Source organism: Plectropomus leopardus, chromosome 8, assembly GCF_008729295.1.
Source record: "Plectropomus leopardus isolate mb chromosome 8, YSFRI_Pleo_2.0, whole genome shotgun sequence".
In the NCBI taxonomy this organism is placed as follows: Eukaryota; Metazoa; Chordata; class Actinopteri; order Perciformes; family Serranidae; genus Plectropomus; species Plectropomus leopardus.
This window is the reverse complement of record NC_056470.1, coordinates 8,830,347-8,843,418: the sequence shown is the minus strand read 5'-3', so window position 1 is coordinate 8,843,418 and position 13,072 is coordinate 8,830,347. Positions and strand designations below refer to the sequence as shown.

General features: G+C 38.8%; 1 protein-coding gene across 1 annotated transcript; it reads left to right on the top strand.

Moving 5' to 3' along the window:
* On the top strand, positions 1-9,840 carry LOC121947560. The gene is made up of 5 exons (XM_042492662.1): positions 1-30; positions 118-336; positions 4,294-4,454; positions 4,548-4,680; positions 5,911-9,840. The coding sequence occupies exons 1-5, from the start codon at positions 1-3 to the stop codon at positions 6,085-6,087; spliced, it is 720 nt and encodes a 239-aa protein (XP_042348596.1). The 3' UTR covers positions 6,088-9,840.
* The last annotated feature ends 3,232 nt before the right edge of the window (positions 9,841-13,072 follow it).

The window sequence follows — 13,072 nt, the reverse complement described above, 5'->3', positions numbered from 1 at the left end:
ATGGCTCTGTCTATAGATGGTGAAGTTGCTGTTGGGGAAAAAAAAAGATTTGCTGACTTTTTCTTGCAACCTATATAGCATGACTGACTGACTGCTCCCTGACTGTGTCCCCTGCAGGGAGACAGAGAGCTGTCTGTAAAAGGAGAGCGTGGACAGCTGTACCACTGGATCCTCCCCTCCTTCTTCCAGCTGCTCAAAGACCTGGCGCAGGAAGGATGGGAGTTTGCCGTCATTTTCCGATCGTTTGGAACTGATCTACCTCGTGTGCTGAGTGCTGTGTCCAGAGCACTGAATGAAGGCGCTCATCCTCTGTTCCCCGATCTGCCTGATCTCAAGGTGAAGTACAATCACACTAACTTATTATCAAGCCACGAGCTACAGTGAGACGCTCAGTGGTGAATATTGTGTGTTATTAAAGGTTAAAGGGTCTTTTCACCCAAATTACAACAACATTTTTTAGCCTAGCTGATAGTTTAGTTTGAATTCACTGTGGTAAAGTAATGTCTGGTTATCACACACACACACTGTCTGGCCATGCTTTACAGCAACAATTCCCAACACAGACAGTCAAATTTAAAAAGTCTTAAAATGTCTTAATTCAACTGTATAAATACACAACCTTAAAAAGTCATTACATACTCCTAAATTTGAATTTGTGAGGTCTTAAATTGCACAAACATCTAATTTCATTTATCCATCTCTTCATTTCTTTTTATTAAACCAAGTTAACCTGTGCCTCTTGTCAACCTCTCTCATGTTGAAACTCATGTTTGTGATGTTACAAAACTTTAGATAACACTGGACCTACTCCTGTCTTTTGACTTTTACCTGTTAGCAAAATGTAGATTACCCAAACACTCTCTAGTAACCATAAAACCTACCTCTGCATGGAACCACATACTACATATACCCCTTAACTTTCCAGTAATGCTTGATTGGGACAAACATTTGTCCAAAAATCAGTCTTAAATTTGGTTAAAAATGATCTTGAACGGGTCTTAAAAAGCCTTAAATTCAAGTGCCTTACACCTGTAGACACCAGGGAAAATGTTCTATAATCAAGAGACCTGGTTTGAAATTCATCAGGTATACTAAATAAGGGGCGTGTAGTTTTGGGGGGGAGTTAACAAATAATTTTAGAGAAGTAAGTTGTTTAGTAGGACCTTCGAAATCAGTAATTTACTCCAGGCAATGTTCACTGTTGCAGAAATGTTTTGTCAACTAGATTGAAAATACATTTTTAATCTATATTCTGATGCCTGCCATTTTAATGTCAGTCAGCTCGCAGACAAATGGAAACATCACGTTTACACCGGAGATGATAGTTTGCTGCTTGGACACAAGCTAGAACACAGTTTGCGCCCCTGATCATCTAAAACTCTCTAGACAGTTGATTAAATGGAATTTATACAAATAAAGGCGATTTCATTTGATGCCAGGTACAGTTTACTTAACAAAAGTTTTCTTTGTCAGCGTCTTCAATGTTTTTCAGGCCAGGACCTCTTAGCTGAAAAAGATATGGAGCAGGGACCCCCTACTACAGATATTGCATAAAACTGAATTGCATTTGAGATAATTCTCTTAATATTTTTGGGTCTTCTCAAGTTTGTGCTCGGCTGTAGCTGCTAAGTATTCCAGGACAGAGTTTCTTGCTGGAAAAACAACACAATCCAGTGCAGCTCTTAAGTAATGTTCATACACTTGTATTAATAACACAGCCTATTGGCCAGTATGTTGGTGGTATTGGTGTTCTAGTTCATCTTGCTGTGTGGGATAAGTGCTACACAGGGATATATTGTTAGGTGGGTAACTTCATGACTTCATGTTAATGTGTATTTCCGACATATTTTAGTGTTTTGAAAATAAAAAAATAAATAAAACTTGAATAATCAAACTGTAATTTGGCGCCCCTACCCCCCAGTAACTCGATAGTGGTTCCAGAGTGCCCATGCGTGTGATTGTTAACAGTTTGCCTGTATTTCTTTGATTAAAACCAGCAGGGATAGACGCCCTGCCTCTAATAAAACACCATTTACCAAGGCCAAGTAGAGGATAAAATTTTAAAACTGAGCCTGACATCCATACGAAACAGCAGAACTGCAGGCAGCATTAAACACTTTCCTTTTCACACTCAACGGGGCCTCGTAATTGGTAGTTTAAAAGAGCGCTAGTCTCTTTTAAATGTTCGTTTTACTCAGTGTGTAGTGGTAATTAGGTCAAAACACTTCACCAGAAAAGAACATCACACCGGGATAAGCATAACTATTTCAAGGGTAAATGTGTGTATGTGTGTGTGTTGATGTTCCTTAGAGGTTTGTGTCTGTGAAGTTGTTTTCATGAGGAGCATGACCTTTGCCCTTTCACATGAATCCTCCCTCGTACACACTTTCTCGCACAGGGTTTGAACTTTGCTTGTTAGCTTTCTGGAGTGGAACACATTGATTTTTTTTTTTTTCGATGAGAGTGGGATGGACAGATGATGGGAGGGTGGAGGAGATGTCAGAAAGTGAACCTGTCAGGAACAGTGAGCTGTTTGAAGACAAGCACAGTGGAAATCTCAGTCAAACAGTCTCCTGTCACATGCTATTCACATATCGCTTTAGACAGACAGAGCAGGGGGGAAATCAATCACGAGACACGATGGGATTGTTCAGATTCTGAATTTCAGCAGCTTGTTTTCCTGCTTCAGTGAGTCATTGAAGGCAGCAGCCTTCTTATAACTCTTGTCGAGTCTTGGAGATGGGTGCAGTAGGAAAACATGCCTAATTAAAGCAGTACACTAAAATTGATTTTTGTTTTTCTTTTTTAACAATTAAGCGAAGATATCACTAACTTAATGCTAATGTCCTAATATCTGCTGGGATTAGTGTCTGTGTGCTACAGCTGCTTCCCATTAAAAGCACTTCAGCGCCACACCACTTAAAAAACACTTCACTAAATTTAGCATTTTTACATTTTTATGCAAATGTACAGTGGTTTCAGCTTTCTTACCTACATGACAGCACAATGAAATCATATCACAATAAAACAGAGAACATTTAATTCCAGTGTGTGTGTGTGTGTGTGTGTGTGTGACTAAACAGACTCGGTGTGAGTAAGAGGACTCCTAAAATTAGCCTCTTGTCATATTTTTTTTTCACCTGCAAAATTCAGTAAAGACAAAAACATGGCAGTAAGCCAAACATAATGTTACTCGAAAAAAGGTGATGTTGTTTAAATCTAGCAGCTAAACGGCTGGCCTTCTGTTTTTTTTAGAAACACAGTATAAAGAATGGATCTCTGTATCATTTGTCCATTTAACATAACGTTGATGTTATAGGTGAGTTTTTACCAGCTGGGTGACTGGGTTTGGAAGGTACTGTGCATACCACTAGATAATGAGACTTGGATTATACTGCGTGAGTTGTGTGAGTTAGTAAATGGATGTTTTGATATAGTGTTACTGTTATTAAATGAGGCCTCCTTTTACCTCAGTTCATCGAGAATTGTATCAGTTTTTGGATTTTTTTGTTCATTGTGGAGGCATTGGAGAAACAAAGATTTCTTCACAAATTCAGAAGCATCCACACAATTCATTAAAAGGCTAAAGAAAGGTGGAGTTATTTTTATGTAGCTGGCTGTGGCTTTTTTCTATGTCTGAGAAAGTTTAATGCTGATATCACAATTAATTTAGGTCAAGTCTGCCAGAGGCCATGTTTAATAACAAAACAATTTCACAGAAGTTTGCTTTGGTTTTATGCTTACCACAGAGTTCAGAGCAGTCCGCCCTCTTTGTTTCTCTGTCTGACTCCGACTCTTCTTGTTTCTCTCGGCTCAGTTAAATGTGAATATGACTCCTGGCAAGATCCGCTGCAGCAAGAGGGGAATCGTGCTGGGCCGGGCTGAATATGTGTGTGTATGTATGTGTGTGTATGTGTGTGTGTGTGTGTATATAAAACGATAGAACTGCATGCCGTAAGGCTCTACCATAACACAATCCAGAATAATTTATCACTTTCATGCATGTTTGACAGTTTATGATCGTCTCATCTGGAAGCATCCACACAATTCATTAAAAGGCTAAAGAAAGGTGGAGTTATTTTTATGTAGCTGGCTGTGGCTTTTTTCTATGTCTGAGAAAGTTTAATGCTGATATCACAATTAATTTAGGTCAAGTCTGCCAGAGGCCATGTTTAATAACAAAACAATTTCACAGAAGTTTGCTTTGGTTTTATGCTTACCACAGAGTTCAGAGCAGTCCGCCCTCTTTGTTTCTCTGTCTGACTCCGACTCTTCTTGTTTCTCTCCCCTCAGTTAAATGTGAATATGACTCCCGGCAAGATCCGCTGCAGCAAGAGGGGAATCGTCCTGAGCCGAGCTGAGGACCGCATGTCGACTCGAGAAGGAGAGCGAGGCCTCTACGAGTACTTCAACTCAGTCCAGGGCCTGGTGGGCTTTCAGGACCACTTTGACTGGTATGCATGGCACTCATCAAGCAACCGTAAAAGTGGGTTTTGTCTCCTCATTTATCCTTTTACGAAACCTTTTGGTGCCTGTTTCTTGTTCAGGTGGGCCAGTAACACTTTCTCTATCCGTGGGGGGAAGCCTCTATGGGTCGACCCCTTTGACCCACACGTTCAGCACATCTTCATAGACGACAACATAAGACAGGACGACGAGCATACCATAGTTCATCCCAAGGTACTGTCACTTCTTTTACACCAGGACATCAACATGAATACATCAACCATACGGAGTTTAACCACATTCACAGGTTTTTAGCGTGACTTGAATGAAACAAAAAATATGTATTCTTGAATTTTTCTAATTTCATTTTACTACTGAAAAATAAGCAGCAAGCTAGCAGATCTAGATAGTATCCAGATTGATTTTTAGAAAGTCTGGACAGCGGAAAAAAAAACCCCACACAAAATGCTATTTTTCAGACCACATTTTGAGGGCGATTTAAAATGTGATTCAAATCAGATTTCTACACGTGTTTTATTCTGGTTTCTCTGGCAGCTCATATCGGATTTCCAAAATGCCTTATGCGTCACACACAACGCAACACAATGACGATGTCAAATCCAGAGTGACAAAGTGCTGAGCAGAATCCATGCTGTTAGTAGCATAGCACTACGGAGGACATCAGTCCATGGACAGACACCGAGGGAGGAGTTCTGCACTGAGAATTGACTGCGTGATTGTTTGGAGGGGGAAATGATGGACCTTAGTTTCTCATGTTTCTGCACTGGAAAGCCATGTCACCAGTGAAATTACATAGTTACTGATGCCAACAACATGAAAAAAGTCTGCACACTGTAGATCCTTTATGTTCAATTTATTGACACATCCACTTGGAGGTTCTGGGTTTTGGATGTGTGCAACTACTGTTCTTCTCAAATAGTTTTTGCTGCCTACATCGTTAGCACAACAACCCATGCAGATAGATTAGTGACAGGGAAGTTCTGATCAAGCCCCTGATCCGAGTCGTTTGATACTGAATATCTGCTGATACTGAGTATATCACACTCAATAGTAATTTTTCCACAGAAGACATGTTGATGTATAAAAGTAAGAAAAGCACAGGTGTTACTAATAACAATAACAACAGCTCTTGTCTACCTAAGTGTCCCATAAAGTCATGACAGTGTGACAAGGAGCTAGTTTGCATAATACCATAAGAATTACACTTACACTTTGCCACAAATTTTTCGGCATCCATAAAGGAACCCCTGTGTCAGTTAGCTGTTTATGCTTTAGTCTGTGAAGATAATGTATTATGGCTTTGACAGATGTGTTGGTGAGATTGTAGCTGGTTTAGAACTCCAGAAATTGACTTTTCGCCCTTTTTCCTCTGATTTCTCCTTGTGTGTGTGTGTGTGTGTGTGTGTGTGTTTTTATGTTTATATGTGCTTGTGTGTTTCTCAGGTCTTCTTGGACCCAGGTGGCAATGAGACTCGTACAGCCTGCACCTCCGAGCTCTATGACATCACACTGGTCCAGACCAACCTCCTCCAGGCTATTTCTCAGCCAAACTACTTCACCCAGCGTGTCCACATCTGCTTGGAAAACTATGAGAGGAATCTCCAGCAGGGGGCAGGCTAAAACACAGTTCAGCTGACTCTGTGTTTGTGATGGCCTCCAGTTCAGGGTCCCATTACCTGAACACTACAATCTCAGCATGGACAGAGGAATGCAGGCACAGCTGTAGACTGTAGGTAGGGCTATGAAACACAAAAGCTGATTACTTATTGAAGGACCGGAGTTCATTAAACCATAAATGGAAGATGTTTACACAGGAAAGAGGGTTACAGGAATAAATATGCAGATAAGGGGGGATCACACATATTATCTAAAGATGGCAGCTAGATAAGTAGGATTTTAATTAATCTCAAAGTGTTCAAGTATCCTGCACACTTTATCTACTCCAGGAGAGCAGCAAAAAGGATGTCAGCTTATATAAAGGGAACTTGACAAATAGATTGTACTGTCTGCTGTCCCAAGGTGAACCGCCGCAAAAAAAGACTTTCCGACTTGATTAAGCACTGAAGTGGCCAATCCAGACTCTTTGATTGCATCAAAGGCTCTGTGACTAATCACACCACGGGATAATTGGCCTTACTCTCTGAAATTCGTGTCAGACAGCATAATTGGGGTCAGATATGGTGAGGAACCCTTCGAGTGTTGCGTTATTTGTCTAGTGAGTAGAATCCGCAGGGGTTTCGCTTCAGCTCTTCACTTGTCAACCTCAGGGTGTGACACTTTCATGTAGCTTCTACTTTAGACTGTTTAACTCTGTTGTGGGCCACTGACTGCATTGTTTACATCCACTCAGAACTGAAAGGAAATACTTGAATATGTCCAGATGAATAAAACAAATTAGATTGCTGAGTATGACCGGGGTAAAACCTCAAAGGAAACTATAAACACATTATGAGGGCATTGTATCAGAGAATGACTTCAAATACTATGTAATTTGACTATTGCTGTTAAGAATCACAAAAAAGGTTAGATCAATAACTACACATATAATTTCCTGATATGATCAGATAAGAGTGATCTATATCAATGGCACATTTGTAAGAGCAGTATCAACAAGTCCTCCAGCCCATATGACTACATAAACTATATGTTCCTACCCATTTACACGACTCACAGGAACGTTTCCTAAATTAGCGTCCCTACTGGTGAGCGACAGAATAGCTCGCATGTTACCATTAAAAACTGCAGGTATAAACACGTGGTTAACGTTGTTGAACGGTTGCAGTTGCACCAGAGCTACATGTTTAGGTTTAGGCAACAAACTCCCTGGTTAGGTTTATTAAATAGATCATGGCCTGGCTTAAAAAAAGTATGTTTGTTACTAACATACATATAATGTTGTTAAAATAATCCAACGTTGACGTTTGGTTTAACAAGGGACACAAACACAGGTCTTATAGGTGAAAGTCCTGTGTTGTTTGACACATTCACTTCCCCTTACGCCAACCCTAAGTGGACTTTATCACTCACAACGTCACCTGATTTCTTCCTTTTATCCCGTTATAGTTATTAAAGCGTCAAAAGGTTGCTGCCTAACAATAAATGTAAATATGGGTCATAATTGCTGCTTGTACGCACAACATATGTAGTTGTATTTTGGGAGAGGACTGTCTCAGCAGTTTATATAGTATACAAAGAGTATAAAGTAATATTTGCAACATATCATTAAGTTGAACATGGGTTTGGGATGCGTTTTTATTATTTGAAAGCACTCGTGTGACATATTGAATAAGTTAAATTTGTGTGGAAGCGATGATATTTCTTGCCTTTAGGGGTTTTAGGGTTTATTTATTGTTGAACTTTTAGGATTTTTTTTAATTTCTATACTTTCCTCAGGTCAAAATTTCCAGAGACAGCTGAATTCAAACCGTATCAGTGATCTTAAGAAACATACTCACATGCAGGCTTATAAGAAAAGTGAAGTAATAATACTAGTGAAGTATTTTTTAAAGGTGTATATATATGCATAGCTTTACTCAAAGGAACAATTCACCCCAAAATCAAAAGTCCATATTTTTCCCCTAACTTGAAATGCTTTTTATCAACCTAGATTAAAAATGTAGAAATGACACAGATGGATAATCTTGAGTAACTGCGTTATGATTCCTGGAAAAAGACATTGTATTTATTTTTATTTGTTTGTATTTATTGCACTTCGAGCACAACAAGCCATCTAGTTCCATTATATTAGAGAGAAGGAGGGCATGTCTATGGCTGATGTCGCCAACACTCAGCAGCTCACACCAAAAATAATCTACATTGATAAATAGCACTACAGCTAAGAGGGAAATTATTTATCTCTGGTTTAGGGTTGAACTGTGCCTTTGAAAAGAAGAACAGCCAAGTGAATACAGTGAAAAGGAAAATTCAAAGACATGGCTGGGATGGACAGCTTTGTTGTTGGTGATAACATTTCAGTATTTGATTACTGCTTTGGCTTATTTTCAGTGTGCAAAACACAAAATGCTAGACTCACAAAATGAAAAAAAAAGGTTATACATCAAACAGAAGGTTTATCAGATCATAGCGACATTGTGTTTGTTAATCTCTGAATAATCATTGTTGCACTTTGAAATTTATAATGATGATATAATGCTGTCAAACATTATAATTCTCATCAAAACAATCTACAGTGGTCGTTTCCTCTTGGTTATACAAATAGCAATTAGAAGAAAAAGTACAATTTATGAAGAAGTTAGTGTTTGAGATGATCAAGAGCAAACTGTCGCTTATTATTGAAGACTACAAACCGTGGATATTTCAATTACTTGTATTGGTTTGATTGGCAAAAATAGAGTAAGCTACAGTAATGCTGTATTTCTGAAAAACAATGTAGCAAACCCATGCTACATTGACACAGCATTTGATGGTAAAGAAAAAAAAAAGTGAGTTTTGTGCACTGAAATTATTCCTAAGCACTTTTAAAATACTTAAATGCCGAGCATTAAGCTCTTAGCCACATCACATAGTTATCGTAAGTTCTGATGCTGCCATGCATTTGAAACCACATCTCATCAATAACTTGAAAAATGTAATTTATTTATTCTTCTGATGGTAAATATTTCCATTCGGTGTTAAATAAACCGGTATGTGTTTTGTTAAACTGTTTGGTGTTTCTGCATAACAACAACTTCCCGCCAGCACACAACATGGGATGATTGTTAGCGTATTAGAGATACAGTAGGAGAAGTTAGATTGATTTAGCGTCCTCTGCTCTGACACCATGAAATATGTCAGAATACGGTCAATATGGGAAAACTGTGAAGGAGCCAACACGTGGCTGTAATACCGATTTTCAGACACGGCTCATGTATAAATCATCGATAGGTCATTGATCAATAGGTGTGTTTGTGTGACCTGGTCAGGTCCACTGGAGATTAATTAAGAATGTACAAAGGATGGTCAGTACATGAATCTGTATGCTTTGGTGTGTTGACAACAACATAAAAATGCTTCTTCTCCAGCCACTTTCACACAAACACGTTCATCAGCACCCCTGCAGCTACCTGGAATTACTTCAAGGGGAAATAATGAATGAAAGCAGAGGACTAAACGAAAAGAGAAATACTTAGAATACTTCCTCTCTCTGTAGTTTGGCATTGGATTAAAAATGCAAAACCTGGCTTGACAGAAGTGCTTAAAATGAGGTTTTAACGGGTGATTGTACTCTCCTGAAGCATTTGTTTAATTGACTGCTTCATTATGGCAGAGGTCAGACACATTAATGTCTGTCTCGGGCTAATTGTGATTGACGATGGTGGCGCTGCTGGCAATCGACTGAACCCTTGATGATTTACTTAAAAAGCAGACGGTACAACGGTGACTAGAATGGGAACTAGAGGACAGAATAGCTGTTTGTGCAATGGTTCTATCAAATGTGTTTTCTTCTCTGCTCTTGTTAAAGGGTAGCTAGTATTATTAAGTCTGAACCATATTTTACCATGTTTTTGTGATTAATTGTGAGGTCCACTGTGATGAGAAATCGCTGCAGCCAGCAGCTGGGAAACAGGCTACAATGTAACCACTTGGGGCATTTGACACCCTCAATGAACATCCTCTAAAAGGGCGTATTTCTTAAAGAGTAAGATCCTTTATGTTTGACCAGAAACAGCTCAAAATTTGCCACCGGACTCCATTTAAATAAACAATAATTCTAACCTTGCAAAATACACTTAATTCAAAGTCCACAGATTCAAATAAAACTCACAGAGCAGGCTTGGTTCACCTTTCCACTGTTTCAACAATCATCAACTCTGGTTTGGTTGAAATAAACCCTCAATTCACTCAGTTAGAAATACGCTGGCTCTACTAGCAATATGAAACTTAGTGTTAACCCACCACTGTGTTTTACTGTATAATATCTGCTACATTTGGTGTTTTGGGTAATGCTTCAACTATCATTAATTTTATGTTCTTGTCAGAAATAAGAAAAGCAAATTGGCATTTTTAAAATTTTTTTTTTTATTTTCTTGTTACACGTAGCCTACTTGACACCCAAAGGAACATACGAACATTAAATTATAGAAGTATTTTTTTTTTAATTAGATGAAAAGTAGCCTTTTATATGTAGGTTTTGCTCTATTTCCTTTGTCTCAGAGTAAGATTTTGGAAATTCAATCCTGCTTAATTTTGAATTTAATGTTGATCTAATATTAACTACACAAGCAAATGATGCATAAATCCCCATTTGAATGTAATGTATTATGTGTAGTAAGATACAGAAAAGCCTATGTATCATTTTCATAAGAATACCTGGCCCTTCCACACTGTACAAAATGTTAAATGATGAGTTTTTATTTTTCTCTCTTTCTTTCTGTTAGTCACATGACAGGCTAGCGTATAGCTGGGAGACAGTTAGCTCCATACCAAGTTAAAAGAAGAAGAAATGAAGGTAAAGTTTTGTTGAATCAAGAATGTATTTATTGGCTGTTATTTCTTAACATCTCATATTTCCTTGTAGATTGCAAAATATTAGGAAAATGACATTTTAAATTGTGTATACTTACCGCTAACAAAGTTTTTTGTGATTAGCCTATTATCTTCAATAGCTCAGTGTCAAAGCTTTGATTTCTCCCATTTTTTGATAGGTTGAAAGGCTGATTCAAAGAAATATTTAATAGTTTTAGTCAAGTCGAAATAGTTGAATGCAGTTGAGACTGCAATGAACTGAATGTCCAAAAGGCGTCTGTGACTATCTACTGTATGTAATTAGGTACCGTTGCAATATTCAGGAACTTTTTCATTGTAGAAATGTCAAACCACTGCCAATATAGAGAGTGGCAGCCACTTATCATTTCACATCACTGAGTTTGTAAAATAGATACGTTAAAAGATGTAGCAAATCAATTTCAACAATGCCTAATTTCCCTCATTATGCACATTTAGTACATTGACGTGAAACCAACTCTGTCTTCCACATTCTCTTACAACTTTCCCTGCTGTTAGCTTGTCAAAAAGCTCATACCAAATCTTCTATAGCAAGATATTGACATCAATCCACTTCTTGTGCGTCTTGGACATCCTGACACAACTTTCACAGCCGATATTTTCTGAAAAAAAGAAAAAGAAAAGCCCTGAGCAAATTGCTCAGCATCATGAGTGACCCATTAGCCTATCTAACCACACACAAATAAAGTTTTTTTTAATGACATTTTGTTATCTTTCACAATTATAATATGATTTTGTATTATACCTAAGTCTTAACTTTAAAAGACATGCACAACTATACCAACTAAAAAACAAGCAAACAACAGCAAAAAAGACAACCAAACACAAATTATGTAAAACAAAATAACATAAATTAATTAATTAATTAATTAATTTCATGTGCACAACATTTCAAGTTTTCGATGTCACTAGCTTGCCTCCATGTGACACTGGAAATTGGAAATGATCTACATTGAGCTTTATAAAATAAATAACATAGCTTATTACCCAACCATAGTTTTTTTATTATATAGATTTCTGTTTTCCCTTTATTTTTTAAGGGTTAAAAATCTGTATGTAACTGTTCAGTGTTAGAGCTATAATAATAATAATAATAATAATTATATATATATGTATATATATATATATATATATATATATATCACACACACATATATATATATATATATGTGTGTGTGTGTGTGTGTGTGTGTGTGTGTGTGTGTGTGTGTCCTACCTCTGTAAAACAAAACATAAACAGTGTTGAAAACTAGAAAACCTGCCATAATGATGCGTTTTGGCTTTAGCAGCCAACCAAACTGACTGTGTTGCATGTGTTTTGTTTGTGGCTATTAGTGTGGATCCCTGTTGGTTCCCTCAAACCACATGAGGGCAGCAGAGCAGCTTTCGGAGCCCCCTCACCTTTGGAGGCAACATCCTTCCACTCAGGTGAGTCTGGAGTTACCTGATGCAGGCGCTGCGCGGTGCAAAGCCTGCAACCTGCGGCTTTAAAACGCAAAAGGCGCTCTCGGGAAGAGTATTCACATGTTAGGAATTAAAATGTGTGATGAGTCGGGTGTTGTCACTTTGGGGCGGTGTAGGGACAGCTGGCACAGTGAGTGTTTCGGGATTGCATAAATGCGCACTGGTGAGTGAGGGGAGGAGACGAGAGGAGAGGGACGGAAAGAGGAGGTAGGAGGGGGGAGAGATGTTGAGTCAGTGGAAGGAGGACGATGGTAGCTGTTGGTTTCGCTGGATTCTGTCACTGAACAGGAGCACGACGGGAGCGAGCTTTCCCGCTGCTGTCCTCTGCTGCTAACCTGCCGTGTCCAAACGTTTACGCGGAGCTGCTCCGGCGAGCTCCGACGCACGCTGACTGCGCCTGCCGTCCACCCCACTGAACAGAAAGGTAAGAACTGCTGCCTGTTACCAAACTTTCCACCTCTCTGCGCTTTAATGCATACTGCCAAATGACGCACGGGGGCTTCTGCGGACTTTTTGAGGCTGGTTTTCTGCCAGGAAGACTTGTAAGATCGATGCAGTAAGCAGAGTGCTTCACCTCCGCGCACATGTGCTCTGTTGTTTGCCAATATGCTGTCGATGTTGTTGGGCGTTGCAGAGA

Bases quoted from the DNA above. Each gene is read 5' to 3' on its own strand.
- LOC121947560 (XM_042492662.1), top strand. From the start codon at position 1: ATGGCTCTGTCTATAGATGGTGAAGTTGCT. The intron at 337-4,293 runs GTGAAGTACAAT...CTCTCCCCTCAG, and splicing joins CCGATCTGCCTGATCTCAAG to TTAAATGTGAATATGACTCC. The intron at 4,455-4,547 runs GTATGCATGGCA...TTTCTTGTTCAG, and splicing joins TTTCAGGACCACTTTGACTG to GTGGGCCAGTAACACTTTCT.